The sequence below is a fragment of the Phyllostomus hastatus genome, unplaced genomic scaffold, assembly GCF_019186645.2.
Source record: "Phyllostomus hastatus isolate PE091 unplaced genomic scaffold, TTU_PhHast_1.1 phas_contig_148, whole genome shotgun sequence".
Taxonomy (NCBI): domain Eukaryota; kingdom Metazoa; phylum Chordata; class Mammalia; order Chiroptera; family Phyllostomidae; genus Phyllostomus; species Phyllostomus hastatus.
The window spans coordinates 3,982,231-4,007,294 of record NW_025333607.1 but is presented as its reverse complement, the minus strand read 5'-3'; the positions used below and the strand labels follow the sequence as shown (position 1 = coordinate 4,007,294).

General features: G+C 50.8%; 1 protein-coding gene across 2 annotated transcripts; it reads right to left on the bottom strand.

Annotated features, from left to right (window-relative positions):
- Positions 1-19,533: 19,533 nt before the first annotated feature.
- On the bottom strand, positions 19,534-24,857 carry IRF2BP2 (interferon regulatory factor 2 binding protein 2). 2 transcript variants are annotated; one of them, XM_045860486.1, is made up of 2 exons: positions 23,712-24,857; positions 19,534-23,109 (listed from the first exon to the last, which is right to left on the bottom strand). In XM_045860486.1, the coding sequence occupies exons 1-2, from the start codon at positions 24,754-24,756 to the stop codon at positions 22,394-22,396; spliced, it is 1,761 nt and encodes a 586-aa protein (XP_045716442.1). In that variant the 5' UTR covers positions 24,757-24,857; the 3' UTR covers positions 19,534-22,393. The 2 variants fall into 2 exon arrangements, with proteins under 2 accessions (XP_045716442.1, XP_045716452.1); XM_045860496.1 differs by having other exon boundaries at positions 23,760-24,857.
- Between the last annotated feature and the right edge of the window lie 207 nt (positions 24,858-25,064).

The window sequence follows — 25,064 nt, the reverse complement described above, 5'->3', positions numbered from 1 at the left end:
TCCCGCCCCCGCTGCCGCCAGAGGAGCTGGGACGGAGCCTTCTTTCAGAGTACTGGCCACGGCCTCCGTCACACGCCTGCTTCTCCTGTGCCGGTCTCGCTTTTGAACATCAAGAGCACCAAAAACTTACCCACTGGAAAACCCATAATCTGCACTCTCTCTTCTCATCTCCCTTCTGTGTACCAGCTACCATGCTACATCGGAGGACACAAGGTCAACTTCAGGCACGGGCCTCGGGGACCTTGAGGTCTGTACCTTCCCCCTGAAAGTAAGGTCTTGGTGTTGCCAGAAGCTTGTGGGACATGCAGGCTCTCTGGCCGCACCCTAGAGCTACGGGCTCCGGATCTGGGTTTTAACCGGTTCCCTGGGTGTTCGTGGGTAAGCCCAAGGCTGTATGATGCAGTTGTAGTAAGGCTGGGGTCGGCATTGTCAGGAACTGTTTTTGCTTATTCGACAACTATCACCCAGAAGGGTATGTGAGTGTCATGGGGTCCACAGGCTCAGTCACGTGGACAGTGATTGCCCATGGGAGCGGAAAGTCCCTTCTGGAAGGCTCTGTGGAGAGGACAGTCGGGCAGGGAGCAGCAAGGAGAGGAAGTGGACCCAGGCTCCTGCTGAGGCGAGGTCAGGGGAAGGGGAAGAGCGGGCAGCCTGGACCCCAGCAAACGGGCCTCCCTGGTGGCTGCGGCAGAGCGCGGCATGCCTTCCAAGTCACTTCCCGAGCTTTGCCCCCAAACCGAAGATGGTTCGCTCAGCCACGAAGTAGAGGCGGCCTTCAAGGGCACTGGGACTTGCCGGGGGGGCTGGTGCTGCTGGAAGAAGGGTCCTTAGGGATGACAGGATTTGGGTTTTGGAGGGGAAAGTTTTAATTTTGTTCAGGATGGCCTTCCCTCTACCTAAATGCATTAATTTCGAGACAAAACACATGCTCCAGAAAGGACGCTTCAGGAATAAGAAGATTTTAGAGCTTTGACCAAGGCTATTCCCTTCTTGGTGTGGCTCCAGACTTTACTGGCATCAAGAAGTGTCAGACATGTCCAAACTGGGAGCTGGAGGCTAAGGCGCACAGTCTCCAAGGCTCCAGCATCCCCAGACACAGTCTGGAGCAAACCCCTCAGCACACGGGCATTACAGAGCGTGCTGGGGCCTTGCCTTCCTCTCAGCTCTCTGCTCCGTTGTTGCTTTGGGTGGAAACCAACTCTTGAAGTTAGAAATTACTGGGAGGGATGCCCTGGCTGGTGAGCCTCAGTGGATTGAGTGCCGGCCTGCGAACCAAAGGGTCGCCGGTTGGATTCCCAGTCAGGGCACAGGGCTGGGTTGAAGGCCAGGTCCCCTGTAGGGGGCACTCGAGAGGCAACCACACATTGATGTTTCTCTCCTTCTCTCTCTCCCTCCCTTCACTTCTATCTAAAAGAAAAAAAATTTAAAAGTTATTGGGAAGGAGAAGCATAGACAAAGATTACATCTTCCTTCCATAGGAAATTACATATATACAGTAGTCCCCCCCACCTGAACCACAGTTTTGCTTTCTGAGGCTGCAGTTACTGTGAAAACATTAAGTGGAAAATTCCAGAAATAAACAGTTCATACCTTTTACATTGCACACCTTTCGGAACAGTGTGATGAAGTCTCATGCCGTCTCTCCCCATCCTGCCCAGAGCATGAATCACCTCTTTGTCTGGCGTATCCATACTGCAGACCCTCCCACCCAGCATCCGCCCAGTTACCGGGGAGAGAGCACCTTTGCATGACTTTTATTGCAGAATACTGTCATCCATGTTTTGCTTTATTATTATTGTTAACCTCTTACTATACCTAATTTACACAAACTTTATCTTATGTGTGCACATATGCATGCATGCATGCATGCAAATATGTATGTACATATGTATGTACAGGAAAACACACAGCGTGGACAGGGTTCGGCACTGGCTTTGGTTCTCGGCATCCACTGGGGTTCCTGAAATGTACCCCCTTCAGGAGAAGGGGGAGCAGCTGCACGGACATTGTATGTGTTGTAGCGGACTTGAGACTGTTTGGCATGTGCAGAAAGAGTTCAAGTTCGTTTGCTCTAGATGAAAATAAAGACAGTGAGTTTCTTTTTCCTTCTAGTATATGAAGACACCACTTACAAGGTGCCCATCTCTTGTATCCAACGGCTGTGCTCTCCAAACTTCGTACAGACCATCAAGAGTCCGTCAAAAGGGCCAAGTCCAAGACGAAATTCCTGAGAAAACTGAACGGCTTGGCACAGGAGAGGACATATATGAAAACGCCCAGCAGTGCCCCCAGCACAGGGAGAGAGACAGCCCACATCGCTCCTGGAGGAATGCAGCTGCCCGTCAACCCACAGGAACTCATGAGCCCACGTTATGCTAAGTCAAAACCCCATGGAACGCTTGCTTTGCATTGTGAAGGCAGAACAGCACAGTGTCATTGAAAGTCGTTGTGCATTAGGTTCACACGACCCCATCCTAAGCCTCCACGACCCCCTGTAGGATGTGTGGTGAAGAGTTTGCTCCTTCGGGACCAGGGTCGCAGACTCACGCCTCCCCCGGGGGGTTTGGGGTGGGGGTGGACGGAGAGCCCGTCTTTGAGAAGGACCTTTTCCCAGAGGGTGGTCAGGTCCACGTCCGCTCACCCTGCCTGTGCCTCTGATGAGGAACTAGGCTCTGGACAGACAATGACTTCATTTACAGTGACGCGTTTAGGATGGCTTCCATGTTCGTCTCATCGGGCTGCTGGCACAGAACGCCACGGAGCGGCTTCAGCAGCAGACATCGGCTTCTCCCAGCTGTGGGGGCCGGCAGATTCGATTCCTGGGGGAGCCCACACCCAGGGGCTGTCTCCTCACTGTGTCCTCGCGTGGCCGAGAGGGGTCTCACTTCCTCTCCTTACGGACCACAATGCCCTCCTTGGGGTCCCACCCTCACAACCTCATTGACACCTAATTTCCTCTAAGGGCCCTGCCTCCACACACCGTTTTCCCACTGGGGGCGAGGGCTTCCTTGTATGAAGTTGGGGGCGGGGCGAAACGTAACACGAACGAACCTTGTAGCAGACGTCACCAGAGCTCTCTGCAACAGTTGCCCGATGACAAATATTCAGTCGTTCATTGACAAACCCTTCTGGGCCACCAGGTTAGTTATACTGCTTTGGACGCAAGGAACCAGACACCCTTCTCCTTAAAGTGGCAGCTTCCCACGGGCCTTAACATGAAGCCCTTAAGTGGGCCCATTACAACACTTGAAATCCAGCTTTGGTACTTTTCCTAGCCATCGCTCCCCACTTCCCGGTATTTTCTCTCACCCCTTCTAAGGTCCCCCTGTCGAACGTGCGACCCTGAGTGTGTTGGCGAGCAGTGCTCCCCCCTTGTGCCCGCACACACTCGCCCCTGCAGCCCCTGCTCAGACACAAACGCTCAGACGGGGTGAGCGCCCTCACTGGGCGGCCCTGGAGGCACCAGTGCTGGGGCCGGATCTCGGGATGAGCAGAATGGCGGTGGGAAGGGCCGGTGGGCACCGAGGCCGTGGGGCCAGCGGGGCCAGAAGCAGTCTTGGAGACGCCCACACTGGTACTTGTGCCAGGAATAGACAGTCTTGTGTTTTACAGGGTTCATAGGCAGTTAAACATCCATCTTCTTACAAAGGGGAGTTGAGTCTAAATATTTTAAAGACCTTTTCATCTAAGGTAACCCTGAGGGCATGTGAATAACGCAAGGACGGAGTTCAGGCTCCCTGCCTCTCCCTCCAGTGGACGCTCAGAAGGTTGGTTCGATCTCTCTCTCAGCTATTACCTTCGCAAAGGGGTCTCACCCACACGTCTCACGCTCCCCCCCACCAAACAATTTCCAAGCACATGGCGGAAGTCCATGACACAGCAGATGGCCATCTGAGCCAGGCGGGCATGTGTGCCCGTGTGCCCATGTGTGTGCCCATGCGTGCATGTGTGCCCACATGTGTGTCCATGTGTGCCCTTGTGCACACCCATCTGAGCGTGTCTGTGCCCATGTGTATGCATGTGCGCTTTCCCGTGTGTATTTCCATACGTGTGCTGGGAAGAGGGACCTGGCGGGCCAGGGCAAGTGAGCTGTGTTCCCAAACATAGGCAGCGCCTCGGCTCTGACACTGACACACCCCGTGGGGCCGGGGGGGACGCAGTGCCGGTGACATCTTAAGCCAGGAATCCCTTTCACCCACGGCAGACGGAGTATAAAAATATCTCCAGTGGGCATCTTTCCCAAAAGGGGGAGGCAATTCACTTCTGAATGCTGCCTATTTAAATCCAGCTCTGTCCACTGAAGGAGGATGGGTTTTAAACTTCCCTGAGGTCTACTTCCCAGGGTCCCCGAGAGGAAGGAGTGCCCAGTCGCCTGCGGGCAACCCGGAGGGAAACGTTGGCGTCCCTGTCCTTCCGCAGAGGAGGGAGGTGGCCAGAGCGGTGGACGGAGGGCAGGTGAAGTTCTCCTCCGGCCCGGATGCCAAGTCCCCCGGTGAAGCCCGGGGCCAGCCCGGCAGCTGGCTGTCCCAGCCCAGCCAAGGACCCCTCCCGACAGAGCCCCCGCCCACCGGGGCTCCGGCTTCCTGCCACAGCCACTGGGGCACCTTGTCCACTCCTCAACCGGCCTTATTTTCAAGCCACCCAAAAATAACAACATTTGATACCAGGCCTCTGAAGGCTTTGGCTGGGGTCATGTTTCTAAATTCTTGACTTAAGGGTTGTAAATGAGAACTCTTTTTTTTTTTTTCCAGCCGGGCTATTTTTTCCCTGTTTTTTTTTTTTTTTTTCGAGATGTTGGGAGAACCCCAACCAAGGAATCAGTGCTTAATGGGTCACAGGGTATGAATAGTAGTGTTGAGACATAACACAGGACTCTTTGTACTATCAGGCAACTGAACCTAAAAAAAAAAAAAAAAAAAGGAAGAAAGCTTCCAAACAGACCAGTGAGCATACCAGCAGGGCCTCTGCGTGGGAGAGCTGCATCGCCGAGCACAAGCCCCTTCTATATTTGTCCACTACCGACATCTATTTACAGCCCGGCTGCGCCCACAGACGCCCTGGTCATCCAATCGGGGCTCACAGAAAGTCATTCCGCATAGATTTTTGTGCCCCTGGTAGGTAGCAGACATAAATTCAGCAAATAAAGTGAACACTGAAGTACAAATCCTGAACCCCGGGTTCTCGGCCCGAGTCCCAGAGCCCTGCCTGGTCCTTTCTGTATTGACCTGCAGCGGGTGGGGACAAACACCGCCGGTCACTCACAGTCGGCCTCAGAGTCTTGTGACGCTTTGAGAATTAAGGTAGAATCTGAGGGCTTCTTTGAGGCACTGTCTAAGCGTCAGAGAGTATCCTCACTAAACTACATTTTCCTCATGTGGTCAGTTCTTTGGTGAAGTTCTGCAGAAATCCGAAGTATCTGTGAATTTGTGACCAGTCCTTGCACATGGAGGCCTGGAGGGATCCCGAAAATCGGCTAATTATGGCCGGCCTGGTGGTCTGCATCTGGGTGATGACGGCAAGCCTTGGGTGACGTCACAAAGATGCTGACTTTTACGTGACAATGACACGGATGGGCTCGAACTCCAGCACTATCCCGCCTTCCTCGCGAGCGTCTAGGCTGCAGGCCGTGTGACCGAGCAGCTGACAAGTGCAATAATTCTCAGAATTCTGTGGCTCGGGATACGTGCTGGCTACTGAGAACGGGGTTTGTAGAAATAGAAAGTTCAGGTTACAAGCCTACTGGGCAGAAACTCGAACTCCTGGTGCTGGCAACACGCCCCGGGCTGTCAGGGGTGGGCCAAGGTTCTGGCCACTCAGTGTCCTATGTTTAAATTCTGAGCCTGTAAGCGAAAAAAGTGTTGGAAGGGTTCCCTTACCTTTGGAAACTGCAGAATAAAATCTCCTTTGGCAAAGAGCCTCTTTCTTTGTGGGCCTTCCTGCAGGCTCATTGGGCAGGACTTACCTCTGGCTGCCACGCTCCCTCCTCCACAGCCATCTTTCGGTGGGTGGTGTACGTGCGTGTGTGGGGGAGGGTGGGCTGTAGGGTTGGCACTCTTCTTTAAGTTGTTGGACTAACCCAAAAATTAAAACAAAATCATGGAGGGCCAAGTGAGGTCCACGCTGCGCCATGGAGGTACCCCAGAGGTGGTTCTCCCCCTCAGTGAGGTCTAGTATTTCAGTAGCTGGTGTCTGAGTTGGGTTGCCGTGGAGAGGAGCAAAGAGGGGTGCAGGCAGCGCTGTGTGGTCCTGGCGCTCCTGAGCTCGGGTGCAGCCCTGCTCTGGGCTCTGGAGCCGAGGACCGTGCACTGAGCGTGCACCCGGTCACTGAGACTGTGCTGAGCCCTTTCTACGTAGCTCAGTGTGTGCAGACTCCCCGGGAGACTGCTGCTGTTCTCGCGCCCAGCCTCCATAAGGGAGCGGAGGCTTAGGTAACTGTCCAAGATTACCTAGCTAGTTACACTGCGGAGGCTGAATTTGAACCCACACTTTTTCATGTTAATGTCTAGGCTAGCCCTGGCTGGTGTGGCTCAGTGGGTTGGGTACTGTCCTGCAAGCTGAGAGGTTGCTGGTTCGACTCCCGGTCAGAGCACATGCCTGGGTTATGGGCCAGGTCCCTAGGTTGGGCGTGTGAGAGGCAACCGATTCATGCTTCTCTCACAATTGAAGTTTCTCTCTCTCTCTCTTTCTTCCTCCCTTCCCCTCTCTCTAAAAATAATAATATATTTTTTTAAATCTAGGCTATTACTGACTTTGCTAAACTCCTTTTTCCCATGCCTCTTACCCTCAGTCTGGTGCAACGCATCTGGGACTCAAGAATGTCTCTGGGGGAGGGTGCTGTCAGAGAAGCTGTGGGGATGAAGGTAATAGGGTCACACACACCTAAGGCCTGGCCCTGAGGCGAGGGCCCCTGCCTCCTGTCTGTGCTGTAAGTGCCGGGCAGCCCTGCAGGGCCAGAGTCTGGGAGCAGCTGAACAGCTGACTCCAGCCCCAGTCTCCTCCATGAGGTCCAGGCTTCCAGGCCCTGGGACTCCTGGCACACGAGCCTTCGGACAGCGGGAAGCAGAGCTGATGCGGGAGCTTACCTTTAACGCATGCGTGGTGGACGCTGGCGCTCGCATGGCGGGCGCGCAGTGGGTCCGTGCTGACACTTGGCACCGGGAAGAAAGCTACCCGGGCCTGGAGTGACTGAGCGCACGTGAGAGGCGAGCTCACTCTCTCAGCGCCGGGAAGCGATGAAAAGGAAATCTGCCTTTCGTGGCACGTGTGCACACCCATGAAACAGTATTTAAAAGTATCCGAACGGGTGAAGATAAACACGAGACCGTGCTCTTTTGCTTGACGCTCTCCTCCAGTTTAAAAGGCAGGAGCGTGCTCTGCGGCTCGGCCTCCCGGGGGCCTACGCAGGCTGACGTCCTCCGGCGGCTGGGACGCCACCCTCGACTCTAAACTGTCGGACTTGGGGACACAAACGTCCAGCCCTCAATCATGCTATCTCTGCTCCTGCAGGGAATGAAGAGTTCTGAAATCTTTACTGCCTTCAACTCCGACACAACCAGCAGCCTGGAATAAACACCCTAACCGGCCATTTCGGGTGCCTTCCTCGGATTTAGCGCTCCTGGTTCCAGTTCTGAAAACCTGTTGATCTGCACGGTCCCTGGGAGGCTGAGCTTCCTTGCCACCTGGATCACGTCCTCCTCCTTGATGCCAGGGCACCCAGCTCGGCGCCTGGTGCCTGCACACGAGCAAGTGCGCATACGGGGGGGGGGGGTGGCGGGGAGGAGTGAACGGAGAGGCCCAGATCCTGCCGCGCAGATCCACGCGGGGACCCTAGGGTGGCCGACCACAGCATCTTCTGAGCGCCCAGACTCATGGGCTCCCCGCCTCCACTGCCTGGCACCTGGGGCCCTGCCCCGGGCTCCTGTCTGATATGCTTCTATCACCGACTACACATCCTGCCTCATTGGCGGGGCCGGGGGGCAGGTTTTGTGTTGGCGCTGAGTTCAACAGCAAGTTCAACAGCACGTCATTTCTATTCACCTATCTGGCCCTTTCAGGTCAGTGGCCCCTATTTTTGGCCTTGGAGTCCCCACCCCTGGTCCCTGCTCCAACTCAGCTCCATCTCCAAGCCTTATGAACTCCTTGGAAACGTCTCCTCTGCTGGCTCCTTCTCTGCCACCTCCCGGGCCAGTGCCCTTGAATGGGACTGACCTAAGGACCCAGGAGCTGTCTTGCTCCATTCTTCATCAATACCTCTGCCAGGGCCACCTGACCGGCTGCTGTCCTTATGAACCCCCGAGCCCCCATATGCGTGACTTTCTGGGCTCGGAAGTCCCACCTCACCCCATTCAGTCAAACTTCATTCCACCATCCCCCGCCCCAGCAATTGTCCTGCAGTTGCAGCAGCCATGATCTTCTTGGGCCCAAGCCTACGGTGCTCATTTCCACTCTGCCATCCCTGTCTCCCCTCTGGCGTGCCCCCTCTGAGCCTCCCTCTGTCAGCTTTCTCCACGAAGCCTTCCTTTGCCTCCGCTCCTGCCCACTCCCTCCCAGGAAGCGTGCACCCGAAGTGTGGGCCCAGCCCCGCTGCCTCTGCTCAAACGCTGCCTTAGATCACAGCCACGCTGTGTGCTTCAGCCTACAATTTCCAAACAGATCCTGCGTTCTTCGAGAACAAGGTCTGAATCGTATTTATCATGTGTTCCTCACAGCACCTGCCGGGGGAGGAACTTACAGAGGTTGTGTTGTGTGATAGGCTTGTGCGTGACTGATCTCTGCTGAGGAAAATTAGACAGGCATTAATTAAGAAATATGATACATATTTGGGAAAATTGGGGTTTGCAATGGGCGTTTTGTTTGCCGTGGCGGCTGCTGCTACTTCTTTCCTTTTTTCTTTTTCTCTCTCCCCCACTTTCTCCTTTTCTGTCACGCTCATCAAATCTCTCCCTCGTGGTCCAGTTCTTATTCTGTAGACTACGAGACTGCTAGATCTTAAAAAATTATAATAATCTAAACTCCTCAGTGCCTCAACAAACAGGATGCATACAATAAACGTTTGTCAAATGAATTAATTTGTGAAACTTCTGGTATCTAGAATCCTGAAAATCCCGTAGTATTAAAGCCAAATACCTTCCCCTTTGTTCTTAATGACAAAACACCAGTCTTTCAAGGTTTTAGTCCCCTGAGCACCGCATCCACTGTTGTTTTTCGATTTCCCTTCCCTTCTTCCACCCCGATTCTGCCCTATCCAATCCCGTAGTGTCCTCTTAAAAGTGATTATTTGGCTTTTAAAACACTCTCTTATGAAACACAGGTCCCTGATTATTAATTACAATTGTTGGGCATTATCATATTTGCTATGGCAAGAGTTAATCCACTGAGATTAATCAGTGAAAAATGCACAATTTTCGAAATGACCTCTGTATACCCTCAGAGAAAAATTTAACACATTAGCAAGAGATGAGGCTGTTGGTGCCTTTGTTGTTACCGTCTCCAAAGGTGATTATGCAGATTTTTAAAAACCGCCTTGCCTTCCAAGGGGAGCTGCAGAGGCTCGGGGTAGGCGTGGTCATCGCTATTTCCCCTGAAGTACCCTGAACGCTACCCTGCAACTACAATGGAAGTTTAATGCTGTCGCTCGCCAACCTGATGTTGGATCAGCCTGCCACAGGCCCCCACAGAGCTCAGGAATTCATGAGCGCCCTTGAGAAAGCCTAGACAGAAATCAGGAAGAGGAAATCAGAAACACGTATTCCACAGGCTGCCCTGCTCCATGCACGGCCAGTATGGATTTTATAGCTAATAATTTATGTTTTCTTTGCGATAGCAAGCCCACATGTAATTCAGCACAGCAATCAACACAATTGATTCATAAAAGCAAAATTGCCTAATCAATGGACTAGAAATACAGTCACTGTGAATATAAATTCTTTCCTCTTCTAATGATCCCGAGCTAATCATTTCAACCCTTCTGGCTCGGCTTCCTGATTGCACCGGGAGGATGAAGACGGCAGGGAACGTGACTCCTCCATCAGCAAACTGAGCATGAAGAGGGGAATGGTGGGTAGGCAAAGGCTGGGATGCATCTCAGCCAGTCTGAGACACATCTTAGTATCTCCTGCACTGATAAGGCCCGAGAGTATTACTTGCAAATGCTGAAAAAGTGGCAGGGGGTGGGGGCGTGTAAAACCATGGGATTTAGAGCTAGATGATCTGGGTTTAAATAGAGGCTTCTCTTTGAGCACGGGCTGCGAACCAAAGTGTCGCAGGTTCAGTTCCCAGTCAGGCCACATACCTGGGTTGCAGGCCATGGCCCCCAGCAACCACACATTGATGTTTCTCCCCCCCCCTTCCCTCTCTAAAAATAAATAAATAAAATCTTTTAAAAAATAAATAAATAGAGGCTTCTCTAGTGACTATAACTCTAAAGTCACTTGACCTTTTTTTTGCCTCAGTTTTCTGTTCTGTAAAAAGGGCTTCTCACACATTTGTTCTGTAGGCTGTTTTGAGGATCAACGACCCAGGAGAAGCAAAGGCCTCTTGCATCACAAAGCATTGTGGGTGTGTTCAGGAGAAGAATGTTTCTTTTCTGCACAACTTAGAGTGACGGCCTGTTTCTGGGGCCACACGTGTGTCAACCCCAACTACGTTTGGCCCCCAAGCGCCTCTGTCCTTAGCCAGGCATGAAGCTCTTTTTCAAGAAAAAGCACAGGTTTTTGCTCCCACTCTCTAGGGTCCAGCATGGGGTGCTGGTCCCTGCAGCACCGCACTGACGCAGTTGCTCAGGCTCTGGAAGCCCCTCGCCACACGGGGGCCGGTGGAGGGGTGAGTGTGCCGGGCTGGGCCTTGTGCAGAGAACACTGTGCTCGCAGAACCCGTGTACTCTTCAGTGAGGGCGCAGCAGTCCCCTCCCCTGGCACTCACTGTGACATGCCTGTGCCAGGCACTGCAGTGGCAGCATGGTGGAGAGGGAGGTGGCACACACAGGGAGGGGCAGGCAAAAGAGGCATTTTCCAGCTTGTTAATAAGGCCTGCCACTTCAAGTGTGTGTGTGTGTGTGTGTGTGTGTGTGTGTTTAAATAAAAACAAATTACAGGTCAGAAGCTCAGACAACCCCACACCTGGGCTGCCCCGGCATGCCTCCCAGCCACCTTTCTCCTGCATGCTTTGCCCCTGCTGAGCCTCCCCATCAGAACAGCGTGCAATGTCCCCCTTGGGGTCAATCGGCTCAAAGTCTGCCCAGTCCTGACAGCTGTAAAGCTGGCTGCTGTGATTGCAGCCCTGGGGATCACTCCCTCAGTGGCGGAGAAGCAAACAGATCTGGAACAAGGAGGTCTGACACGAGGACAGGTCTGCCAGTCAACCACCTGCCATCCTGCCCTATGGACTGACGGCCCTGCCTGACAACCACAGGAGGCAGGGGGAGCGCCCCTTCTTCCGGGCAGCTGTCCTCTCTTTGGGTCAGAGCTGCTGCCTGTGACCCTGAGACCACTCAGCCCAGTGTGCATGTATATGGCACTGTCCCCATAGGATTCCGTGTTGCAGGTGCCCCTGGTTTGCGCAATGCCACCACCCTGCTTTGGAGTACAAACGTATCTCCCACCATTGAATCCACTCCTCGGCCACTGTAGCAGCCACTAGTTGTGCTGGGATTGATCCCACCCTGGGCTTTAGGGAAGACCTTAAAGTAGATGCCAGTCAGGGCAATCTGCCTCCTTCCCTGGGATTGGTTAGGACATGGGGAGGCCTAAGCCAATCAGAGCAGGCTATTCCCTTGGCCACAAGATGATGTCAGAACCAAGCCAATCAGAGAGAAGCTTGGCACTTTTTCTGGAAGGGATCCTCTGCCCTTTCTTCTTGGATATGAACGAGGAAGCATATCAATCATCTTAAATCTCTAGGGAGGCCTGCGTGAAGATAACATCAACACCAGGAAGGCAGAGCCAAGGGAACCAGGGGGAGATGAGGCTCAGGTCTGAAGGGAGGCAGACCTGAAGCTGGCCTGCCTGTGGGATTTTCCATTCCCAAGAGCCAACAAGTTCATTTTATAGTTTAAGCATACTTAAATGGGATGTTCTGTGACATTGCACCTAAAAGCATCATAACTGATAGCATCACGGTCTGGGTTGGCCAGGGCAGAAAGAGAAACCTTAGAGAGGACCATGATGGTTAATCTTGTATGTCAGCTTGCCTAGGCCAGAGTACCCAGCAGTTTGGTCAAATACCTGTCTAGATGTTGCTTTAAGGTATTTTTAGATGTAATTAACATTCAAATCAGATGACAGCAGATTGCCCTACACAATGTGGGTGGGCCTCGTCCAATCAGCTGAAGGCCTTACGGACAAGGACTGAGGTTTCCCAAAGAGGAAGTTCCCCTCAAGACTGTAACATAAAAAAAAAAAACCCTGTTTGAGCTTCCAGCCTGCAGACTTCAGACTGAAGACTACGCCATCAACTTATCCGTGCAATTTTAGCCGCCGAGCCCACTCTACAATTGTAGACACACCAGCTCCCACGGAAACATGAGCCAATTTATTGAAATAAGTATCTACCTATCTCCATCTCTATAAAATACGTGCCACAGAATGAATAGAAGAAATAGGATGGAGCCTGGGGCACTCCAAAAGGTGGTGAGATGAGGAGGCAGTGAAGAGTGGCCAGTGGGGCGAGACAATGAAGAAAGGGCTTCTGGAAGCCAGCTGAAGGCTCGGTCTTCTCACAGCCACCTGACTCCAGCCCTCGGCCCAGCCCCGGGGATGACTACCAGGCTGACCACCTAACTCAGCGGCACCTCCCATGTGGTGCGCATCTCGGTCTGCCTGTTACGTTACATACTCCTGTTGATCAGTTCCCCCAGCAACACTGGGAGGCCCGCAGGTAACCCAGTGGAGATGAGAGCGTTCGACACCAGGGTTAAAAAGAGGGGGCTCTGGAGCTGAAGCATGGGCACTCCGATTCCAGAGCCCGCATGCTTTATGGCGAGAGAGGTTTGTGAAGAGAAAGATTAAGTGAACTAGTGAGTGATTGAGAGTAACTACGACCTGTTCTTGCTTCCCTTCGTGTAACTTTTTCTCTCTAATATCTCGACTCTTGCACGCACCACCTTTTCTCCTGCTTGTAATTCTTTTCGTCCACGATAAGTTTCAACCTAATTCTGTGGGAGTTCTCAACTTCCCCCCCACTTCCCCGGCAGACTCACAGATGGATGATCCCTGGCCCAGTCTGGTCATGGCTGACCCTCAACTTGGGTACTGTTTGTCAACAAGACCTCGAATGAGCTCCTTCCACTGCCACAAGTGTGTGGGGTTCATGGTCTCTGAGGGTCCACGTGTAGAGAACTGTGATTTACAAGAAAATGTAATTATTTTTTATAAACCCAACGTTTTTACTGAGGTCAAAATTCAGTGAAGATGTCCTTTTATTTTTCAACTCACATAAGTTTTTTGATTATTTTTAAAAAGGCCATATGTTCAAATACATCCTCACACCCCCAACCCCCTTTCCTACCTGCCAGCAGCCACACAAATACCACCCCGGCTTTTCAAACCACGAAGGGACTTACGTAAATTATCTTTCACTAAATGCATCTGAGCGCAGACACTTTTAAGAAAAATACCCATTTCCTTTATTTGTGGCCTGCATTTTTATTTTATCTCCAATAGGACTGTACCTGCCCCAAGGTGGTGATAACTTCACAGAGCATCTGGTGGGAGGCTTTACACCCAGACGCAGGCCTGAGAGACAACACACGTCTTCGCTGTGACAGCAGGGGGAGCCCCTTCTCTCCATGTGTCCAAGCTGTTGGCTCTGACCCCTTTCAAAATGTAACCGAAAGTCTGTATTTTTAGTTGTATGTTTCGCTGTGCCCAACTACCTGACGGGTATCACATATACCCAGTGCTTTCTCGTGTCTGGCTGGTCACTGAGAAGCTGAAAAGCTGTCACACAGATTTCCCAGTTTGATTCCTTAGCCCCACTGAGGTAAGTACACAGTCACTTTTTAAAAAAATATAGAAGTAAGGAACAGAAGCACAAAGGTGAATTGAATCCCCTGAAATGACCACACAAAGCCAGAGAACATCCGGAGATTTCCTGACCTTGACCCCAGTGTTCTTGTGCATCGAGAGCAGAAGCGGCCCCTTCTGCGTGTTTTCACGAGCCCGTGAACTTGCGTCTCTCAGCAGAGCTCCCTCCCAGAGATCTCTGGTGGCAGCAGCACCGCTGGGTCACCACAAGCAGCCACAGGAAAAGAACAAGAATAACTTCCCAGGAATCAAATTGCACCCTGGACAGGCTTCCATGTTCCTCGATAAAACAATGTAAGGAGCGACCGTTCCGTGTGATTTCCATCACCAGCTTCTAAAATGTGTTTTGTGCCTGTTATCTGGAATGACGACTACGATGGTGAAGGAAGTCTTTGGTGGGCTTGCGTCTAGGTGTTCTCAAGCCTGGTGAAAGGCGTTATTTATTTATTTATTGTTTATTTATTTATTTATTTTAGCTTCCCATTTCTTTAGTTACCACAGCCACTTTTCAGACGGTGCCTACAACTATCACACAACACAGTCCACAGGGAAGCTCCTATGCCCCCACTCCAAGACTAGTGCTGAATGTCATTAAAAAAAGGTTAAGAGAACAGGGGCCATACCTGCTATTGTTCTGGAGATATTATTGTAGAGTATTATACTGAATAATTAACACCAATCATAAGTTAATTTGGTGGCACTTCGAGTGTCCAATGGTACTATGATGGGGGGGACTTTTTTTCTAGTTTAAATTAAGGTTTCTCAATTTAAAAAAAAAAAGGCAACTCCCCTCTGGCAGGCAGTTGCTGCAGCGCTTGGTGTCCCCATATGAGCACGTCCTGAGGCCTGCTGGGTAAATGCATTTTATGACAGGCACCGTGCATTAGCGTGCTTTTTGCTAAGACGGGTGCCCCTTCAACCGGTCTGTTTACTCCACCAGCACGGAACATTTGCCTTATTATAGCCACAGTCTTTGGGGGTGGGGGTGGAGAGCAGCATCATGACTTCCCAAAAGGGAGTGACATTTGGGGCAGATCTCGTCACGTGCCCGCTCCAACTCCGTAAAGGCGCCCAGCACCGCGGGCAGCAGCAGGGTCCTGGCAGGCGTGGCCCGGCTGCTGCTGACGCGTGTTTGATCTTTTCTGGGCCCCGGGCTGCTGCGCACCGGCCCGCAGCCTCGCCGGCTGGAGCCGGGCCTCTGCCTTTATTTGGTTCAGCGCTCGGGGCTGGCGTCAGAGCCTCCACGTGCCTCCGGGCCGGGGCCGCGGTCCCCTAATTATAGCAGCGGCAGCTGCGCGGGCCCGGCTGGCGCTGGCGCTTGGGGACCCGCCGGGAATCGGGGCTTGGCGCTGGGGGGCGGGGTGGGGGGGAGCGGTTGGCGAACGGGATGGCCCCGGGTCCCGCCGCCCGAGGTCCCCCGCCGCCAGGCCCCAAGTGCGCCAAGCAGAAGTGGGGTAAGACGCTGTTCTGGCCAGGCGCGTGCGGCCCAGGAAAAGTTCTAGAATCAGTCAGTCCTAGACGCACTGGAAACCGCAGGCGATGGAAGTAAGGTCGCCTCTTCCCCTTTTCCTCCCCCTCCAGTAAACAGGGCCAGGCAGCGCTAGCAGCTGTTTTCCTCCTCAAAAGAGGCCGGGGGGGGGGGGGGTGCGGCGAGGCAAAGCCCTTCTGAGCAACAGCGACAATTAAAAAAAAAAAAGAAAACTCTACAATTTGACCATTCTGACCTCGCCTCCAGTGTTTTCAACTAGCCTGTGATTTGTGTGATGAGGGTGGCTCCCGCGTGATGGGTGCATGCTGAGCGAACTTGCTGTGTGTTACCACCTTGGACTTAGGACTGTGCTCCCAGGGAGAAGTCACCGTAACTCTGCTTCCCAGCCTCCTGGAAGGAAAACAAGCTCTGGGAGGTGGTGAACCCTTGTCACTCTGCGCCCTTAAGCGTGTACCTGTGGCGGACCTTCAGCGCCAAAGCCCATAGGCTGCACCGCACTCAATGTAGGTGTCAGATAATCACAGCGACAACCATGCGGGGTTGATCGAAGAGAACTTCTCTGTTATTCCGGAACTTCTCTGTTACCCTCCTGTGAAACTCTGATTCCATGATATCAGAGTTCCTGGGGGGTCCAGTAAGTCTTTATCTTCTGTCACACACATACACAAAGCTAATGGAATTGTAGTTTGGAGGCAAAAAGGGGATAAAAGGCTCTTAGCGTGGGTTAAGGCACCAAAGAAAGGCCTTTTTCTGCTTGGCAGCCCGCACAGTCTGGGAGGCTGTGGAGGACGAGGCCCGAAGCCAAGGCTGTGTGTACAGAAACGCCAATTACTCAGGCCCACCCAGTCCCTACTCCTATGGTCCCCTTCTCTGCAGAGCTCTCAGCCCTGTGGTTAGTGTTTTTAAACCATACCATAAAAGAAGGTACATCTCAGTAACAAGGCTCACTTTTAATGGTCTTTCCATACATTGAAAGGAATTTAGAACCTTACTACTACTTCCAGTGAAATGTTTATGAATTTGTTTTTTTTTTCCTGGAGATGTAAATAGCCGCTTACATTTGAACTGTCATAGGGAAGATGTTTTCTAAATGGCAGAAAACTATGCAGTGACCTTCCCCTTCATGGGCCGGAGTCGCTACCTGAGCGCCTGAACAACACAGTGTGACATGCCGTGTAGGATGCCTGTCCCCTCACGGGCGTCTGAATGTTCACAGATAGTAACAACATGGTAATTACTAAGTAAAAGTGGTAAGTGATGGGATCTACGGATTATGTAACACTGCTCATTTCCCCCCAAAATACAAACTATATTTAGAAATATTCAAATGTGACATTAGTACTCTATGCAGGCTGTCTTATCTCTGTATCAAGGGCTTCTGCTGAATGGCTTGGAGGCTCTTTTGGTTATGCAAGTGAACTTCTAAAGCCCATTCAAAGGACGAGACCAACCAGAGCGTGGATGCCTGCGATTTATACGGGAACTTGGAGTAGGAATTTTGGAGTCCAGTCTCCAGACCTTGTCTACCCTGGGAGAAAGTCATCTCCTGGAGGATTTTCATGGCTGATTTTGTGATAAATGTTACATGCCCCCAAGACTTGTTATACTATGATTTTGAGTTTTAAAGGGCTTTTTTTTCCAGATCAGTTGTATTATGAAACAAACTGTTTATACCCTCATAATAGGGTTGCTCTATTAAGGAGATTTCACTCAATTCTCAATCTGTTTTTCAGACACAGAATAAAATAGGTTTAAGACCCAATGTCTAAATGATTGATTCCAAATAATGATTTGCCTATGGTATACTTTTTGTCCTAAGATAACTTTCTATGGCTGGTATGGATTGTTTTATGCTCAGTACCGTAAAGAAAAGCAGTACACAATATTCTGCAATAAAGACAACTGCAGGTGGAGACTTCATATTCTTTAACTAAAAATAAAAAATAAGTTAGGAAAGCTGTTTTTCAGTCATGTTAAGTTGTATTGTCATGGGGGAAGAGCAGGTGATAGAATGATGGGTTAACACAAAGTTCACTGTTAAATTAGGTACAAATGAATTTGCTAACAGGAAAGAGGGAGAGTATGGTATCCCCAATTATGGATTTACTTGGGGATTAATAAAGAAATCCATAGATAACTCATAAATCCTGGCATTTTCCTTCTTTCAACCCCTTAAATAATTCACAAATTGACTTTTTTTTTGCATTTTTATGCCTTTTAAATGTGAGAGATTCAAAACTTTTGAGGAAAATGCAGGCTGTCAACAGGAACGAGATAGTTGAAAATCTGGGAAGTCACGCCCACAATTTTCATTGGACTGTGTAATCACTTGTATTATAATCAGTACTACTGCTGTCAGAGGCCTACCCAGTGGCACTGAAGGAGTTAAACAGCATCCCCACCCTCCTCATTTCTACAGCCTCAGAGGATGAAGTAGGTAAATACGTGTTCTATTCTTTGGTGACTCTGACCTTGGTGTGTGACAGAGGAAAGGCGTGTCTTCTCACACTGTTCCCATGAAGAAAAGGCAAGCAAATGAGGGTGACTCAGGACTTCTAGTGGCCTACACGCAACTGAATGTTTTTCTGAATGATTCCACGTATACACTTTGGAATCAGGAAGAGAAACATTCTCCTCTTCACTATCCAAATAAAACCATCTATAAATCACATGCAAAACAATTTTGAGTAACGAGGGATTTAAAAGTTGTTTCGTATTTTCCCTTTAACTTTTTTTCCCCTTTAGGGTATAAACAAAGACAGCTGCCACATCAAGCGTCTGGTGTGTGTGTGTGTGTTTTTTTAAACTGGAAACTGAATGCAATCATAAGTTTACTTTGGAAGGAACTTTTGAAATTTAAAAAGGACTTCTGTAAGCTGCACTACTTGAAATTCCAGTAAAAATAAAATCTAGCATTGTTAAGTTAAAAAAATGTAACATGTAACTTAATTATGAAACATTGTGTTGTGTATTATAATCTATAATTAGTAAGAATACTGTTTGTTGAAAACTGCCTTAAACAGGCTACTAAAAAATACTAAAATATAATGGTAAGTTATTGGACCACTCCTAATCAATATATATTCAACTGTTGCTGTTTGATTTAAAACATATAATAAGTCTAGGCCCTGACCAGGTATCTCAGTTGGTTAAGAGCATCATCCCAATAGGACAAGGCTGCAGGTTTGATCTCCAGTCAGGACACATACAAGAAGCAACCCACGAGTGCATAAACAAGTGGAACAACAAATCAATGTTTCTCCCTCCAAATAGTAATAGTAATGATAGTAATAATAATAAAAACATAGCTAAGTCTATGTATACCCACCCTACCCTCTAACTCAGAAGTTTCACAACTTCCTTTCATAGAAAAGTCTGCTCAGCCATTGCTTAGCGGACTTTACTATTTACCCAATAAAGAGTAAAACCTGCAAACACCTGGAACTTTCTTACTATGTGACAGTGGAGTGTGGTTTATAACATATCTCCTGTTTTCCACCTTTTATCTGTTTATAAATTCTGGCTTCAGGTGATCCATAAAGCTCATACACTGCTTTCTGGGACTCTATTCCAGAGCTTTCTTAAGGACAGGCTTTTCCTCCTCTCTTGTCGCCAGTGCCTTTCACTGGGCCCCACAGAGCTGCTGCGCTCCAAAGCTTCCCAGAGAGCAGCTCCACACGTCTTGACAGTCTGCGATGGCGTCACTGTTTTCTCCTTCCAGCCCACTATTGCAGCAGGCTGGCTCTACTGCAAGTGGAACAATAAACAAGTGCTTTCTGGCTGTACTTTGCTCTGCTCTCCACTTTATGTTTACCCTCCCCGGCTGCCCTTTCCCCGGGCCCTAGCCCGCTCTTCCCTACCACCAGCTTGCTTTTTCGTTGTGTCCTTTATCTCCTGCCCTGCAGCTCCAGTCAAACCCCCCAAACCCAAACCCGCACACCCTTTAGTCACACTGCCACCAGGGATTCAGGGGATAGCCATTCTAACCTTACTCTGAAAAATTAAAAAAGGCCTCAGAAAATGTTCAGTGCTCCCAATTTTATTTTTATTTAATGCTAAAAGTTAAAGGAAAAAAAGTACTGTAAATCTGACAAATGACAGAATGCAGGTGATAGTTCCACAGCGTGATTTTAAAATATAATCATGTTGATATCTGAGATTACACTCACTGCAGTTAACATGAGTTTCATCATATATAGAAAAAGTATCACCTTTAACTTAAAAAAAAATAAAGGTTAAAAGGTGGCACACTTTTTAAAATACTTGGTGGCCAAGAAAATGTATATAATAAAAGTTGTAAACCATGTGTACGTTCTCATAACTTTTAAGGTGAGGCCACATGAAAGACAGTACATCTGTTAAATCCTATAAATCGGTAAAGCAAAAAAGGGAAAGCTTCAACACCCATCCCCTAATATTCTGAGTATTAAAAGCACAGCTGAAATATTAGGATCTGAAACCTGATACTGCCCGTGTACAGTAAGTAGTTTTCCGACATTTTTATCCAGCTGTGGAGAATCTCTGTACTGTCATCAGGTACGACAGAAGATCAAACCCACGTCCCAATGTTAACTTTTTCACTTAGGAAAATGCCAGAAAAACCACCCAGATCAACACTCTCCAGCTGCAAGTCTTCCACAAAGGCCACCCAGGGGCCAGGCAGACTCATGCAAATCTAATTTTTTAATAGGAGTAACCTCCACACACAGCCCTTGAAAGCTGTTCATTTTCTTCCCCTTAACCCTCATCAGCACAGAGAACGATGGGCTGTCTTTTCCACAGCTGGATAAACTTATTCAAAACAGCAGGATGATTCTTTGTTATTCTTTTTGGGAAGCTATCTATCTGTATCAAGATTGCAAAACATACAGACAGCTACCACAAATTAGGTCAAGTGACTGATAAACTTGTAACATCTAAGAGGTCAAATTTCAGTTTATAATAAAGTGCCTAAATGCACATTTATACAACAGACCATAATAGTTGAATTCCTTACAGATATCTTCATGGGCATGTAAAACTGACTCTGTTTCTGCATGTGTACATTTACATAAGAGAAACCAGTCTGATCTGAGTCATAACTACCCCAATTAAAAAAAAAGTAACAACAAACTGGTTAATCATGCAAGTCTGCTGGTCATGTAACAATGACTTGTAACATGAACTTGTACAGCGTTCATAGGTGCACTCATTAAAAACACTACGAAAAATACTGTATTTGGTGCAGTATCTGATTTTCAAGTGTTAATAACCCGACCACGAAAAAATATGAGCCATTTTAAAAAGATAAAAACAACTAAAAAATAACCCAAAGTGGGTAACAAATCTCTATTTTCAAATTAAAATAGAAGCTGGGTTGTGAACGATACACAGAAGTTGTAATAGACCTTGAAGCGATGATTCAGCCTAATTATAGGGCCAAGTTGCAAACTCCTGAACGTAAAAGGACTTAAAATAGTGTTCCTGTGGATGTTAAAACAGCACAAAAACAAGAAAACAAAAAACCAGTATCGCTCTGAGACAACTATTTCTAATAACTGATTTATTGGTTAAAAAAAATCATTTTACTGATGCAAAATAGTGATCGAAAGAAATCAGTTTACAAAAGGCTTCTAAAAATAGTTGAGAAGTGGAACCTGTCTATGATGTCAAACCTTTTCTTTAATTTTCACTAGTTTATCATTTTTTCCCAGGAGAACTGTATTATTCACTTGGTATTTCAAACACATGTACGGAGGAAATTACAGGTGTCCTCCACCCCCATTTGGGCTGTCACTGATATGCCCACGGGCAGTCCTGGCAGCACCCTGTGCTGCTACTGTCATTGTACCATACTGTAGTTAGCACTCACGAGAAACGGTGTGGTCGACAGCATCAACAGCAACAGCACTACAGGTAAGTGATTAAAAAAAAAACACACAACAACACACAAAACAGAAACGAAACCGACCCCACAATCTCCAAGTTCGCCTGGACTGGAAGTTCTCTTGCAAACTCTCTCCCGAGGACATGACAACAGCAGCAGCAACAACAGAGCTCCGGGGTGTTTACACAGAAGAAGGGGCGCTGCAGAGCCAGGCCCTGGTCAAACATGGCAGTGCCATGCTGTACACGCCACCATCCATCACTGAATTGTGTATTATGTAACCAACTAGCATGCAGCATTATCATCTTACAACTGATTACATGGGCAGCGAACAGTGATCAACTTTGCCTTCAAAAAAATTAAAAAAAAATTCCCCTCCAAGCCAGTCCCAAAAATCTCTCAGCAGCAACTCTCAGGCAGTCCTCCATGTCCCAACAACCGAACTTTCAGAAAAAAAAAAAAGACTCCAAAGCTAATGTTCTGGGGGTGAACGTGGTGTTTCCCAGGGGCAGGCCCACTCAGCAACAGTGCCCCTGGCCTTCACCTCCTCTCCTCCTCCACCAGTTAGCTGGCCTCCAGCCTGAGAAAGGGGGCAGCAACAAGGAATAACAGACAGTAAGGCGATCTTACAATGTCAGAAAATGTATTTGGCTTTTTTTTTTCTTTTTAAAGTAAGTGCATACAAACACAGCTAGAAGCATTTTGGATTTTGCCAAGTGCTCTAAAAAAGCAGCGCAAGTCACAGCCTACATGGAACGGTAACTGTCACCAGGATAATAAAGCACAGAGATATGCTAATAACGTTAACAAAAGAAGAAAATGCCTTTATAAGTACATACCTTTTGTCGTCAAAAAAAAATATAGAAACACAATGTATTCAAAAAAATCAAAATTATACAGCCATGTTTATGAAGTCTACATTTCCCTTGTCTTGGATATATATATATATGGAGATATATATACAATTCAAGCAGTTTTAGTTAAGGGTAACAACTGGGCTTTTCGGAAACTGGAAAGTCACGAGTCTCTTTCTTTTTTCACTTTCACATCTCCAGCAAGGATGGTGGCAATCTCCCCTTGCATGAACGCCCAGGGGACGTTGGAGCCCACAAGAGGGCATTTTTCCCCACTGGGACAATAGACCTCTCCACTAGCTCCCTGCTGTTTGATGCTTTGTCTGGAGCAAGGGAAGCAGAACTTGTGTGAAGGGACCGATGGGCACTGCACAAAGTGGGTGTCCTCCAGCCGCTCGTGGCAGAGGGTGCAGCACAGGGGAGCACTGGCTGCCAGAGAGGAGTCCGGGAGGCTGGCAGGGTGCACTGGCTCCAGTCCTCCTGTGCTGCCGGCCCCCTGGCCCCCCACCTCTCTGGGGCCTAGCCTTCTTTGGTTCATTGAGGACGGAGAGGGTGGACTGCTGCTATTCCTCCTGGTCGTGGAGTGAACCTGGTTGGCATCCTTCGAGGCGTGACTACCCCCTGCATTGTCTGCGACTAAGATCAGGGCTGCCATGGGGGACTGGCCGTTCTGGGCTGCTTCAGGCGGTGTGGTCCGGTTGGAATGAGGTGAGGCAGTGGGCGGTGGTGGAGATACAAAAGAGGACGCAGGGTTAATGGGGATCTTGAGCCCTTCAGCGGACGTGGACAGCCACGGCTGCGCCTCTCCATTGATTTTAGGGGGCCCGACTTCACCTTCCGGTTCTGGAGAAGGCTTCCTTTTCCTTGCTGTTCTTGCAACTGAAAAAAACAAGCAAATAAAAGGGGAAAAGAGGAAATAAATGAACATGCACTGAAAAGGACCATTTGTTAAGGTGAAACAAAAGTCACCAAACAGTTCTATCATCTAAAAGCCTGTATGCAAAAACACACGAGTTTCAAATACACGTGCAACTGAAAACACTTCTGGGCTGGCTCTGAGGCTCTACAGCAGTTTTTAAAACGCCTCAGAAAATGGCTCACATACAATTGCTTCGTTTCTACATACACATGCATGCATGTCCCCGGGTTTAACTGTGGAGAGGAGTGCTAAGGTCCCCCAACAGGTTGAAAGGTGACTGGCGCCCTCCTGCTCCCATCCGAGAATGTGCTGGGAAAGGAAAACCCTGTGTCAGTGCCTATGGGCCCAGTCTGACTCATCTCTGTTGTGCTGCTTCAGCACAAGAACACGTTGCCACTGAGCAGTGGTTCCGCCTGGGGCAGAGCAGGAAGTTGGGTGTTTGTTGTTTCTGGGTTAGGGTAAAATGGTGAATGGAAAGAGAACACCCCCACCCCCCACCCCAACGCGGAGCATTCTCGGTCCCTTTCTCCCCTAGGTCCCCTCACTTCACTGCCGCCCCTACCTGCTTTAGACCCGTTGGCCCCGTTGGCCTCGAACCCCAACAACCTGCCTGCAGTCAGGGTCGGCTCCTTCTTAAACTTGCTCTCGAAGGGCCCCGAGTGGCCGTGCTGGTGCAGCGCCAGCAGCGTGTCCCGCACCGTCTTGGGTCGGTTGACCCAGTCCTGTTCTCCTGGAGCGCGGCCTTTGCCCGAGCCCTCGGCGCCCAGCTCGGCGGCCCCAGCCGCAGTGGACAGGCTGTCGGCCGGGCCGCGGTGCGCTGGCGGCGGCGGCTTCTCCTTGGCTGCCGCCTCACGCTGCTCGTGCTCCGCAGCCGCGCAGCTCGACACAGACGCTGGCCGCTTGTGCGCGCCCAGCTCGGCGGGCGGCGCAGAGCTCAGGCCGGCGGCTGCGGCCCCTGACACGGCGGCCAGCGAGGCAGCGGCTCGGCCACTGAGGCCGAGCGCGGCGGGCAGAGGCGCGGCGGAGCCGTTCATGAGCGGCACCAGCGTGGGCGGCACGGCGTGGCCGCGCCGCGGGTTCGGGCTCTGGCGGTTCAGCTCCGGCGGCTCCTCCAGCTTGGAGAAGCCGTTGGGCACCAGAATGCCGTTCACCGGCTGCGGCGTCGGCGGCTGAGCCAGGCCCGCGGCCGGCCGGGCGCCCCCGAAGTCAGGGCCGAGGCGTGGGGGCCGCTCGGTGGCGGCCAGCGGGTAGCGCTCCAGCGCCTGCGGGGCGCGCGGGGCCGCCTCAGGGCCGGCGTGGCCGAGTTGCTGCTGCTGCTGCTGCTGCAGGAGGAGGTCTTTGGCCGAGAGCGGCGGCGGCTTCGCTGCAGCCGGAGCGGCGGCGGCGCCGGGCGGGGAGCGGCCCTCAGGGAAGCAGCCGTGAGCCCGCTTGAGCTGCCGCGCCGTCTCGATGACGAACTCGACGCGGTCGGCACCCTCGTAGTTGACGCAGCCGCGGCACACGGGCTCCGTGAAGTCCCAGATCATGGCCCAGGGCATGCGGGGCAGGTCACACAAGTAGCACGACTGCCGCCGGGACGCGGCCGCCACCGCCACCGCCGCAGCCATGTCCGCGGAGCCCGCGGAGGAGGGGGCGCCGCCGCTCGCCGCCGGCCCCGCGCGCGCCCTCCTGCCCCCCCAACCCCGCGGCTCCCCCACCAGCGGCGGCGGCGGCCGCAGGGGCGGCAGGGGCGGCGGCAAAGGCAGAGCCCGCGCGGGCTCGGCGCCCGCGCAGCGCCCCCGGGACACGAGGGGCGGCGGGCGCGGGGCGAGGGGCTGCAGGCGCGGCAGCACGGCCCCCCGGCGGGCGCGGGTGGGCGGCGGGCGCGACGGCGGGGGCTCGGCCGGGGCCGCGGCGGGCCTCCAGACCGGAGCGA

Coding starts and splice junctions, on each gene's coding strand:
- IRF2BP2 (XM_045860486.1), bottom strand. CDS start 24,756: ATGGCTGCGGCGGTGGCGGTGGCGGCCGCGTCCCGGCGGCAGTCGTGC. Junction 23,110..23,711: donor GGCCAACGGGTCTAAAGCAG/GTAGGGGCGGCA, acceptor TGTTTTTTTCAG/TTGCAAGAACAGCAAGGAAA.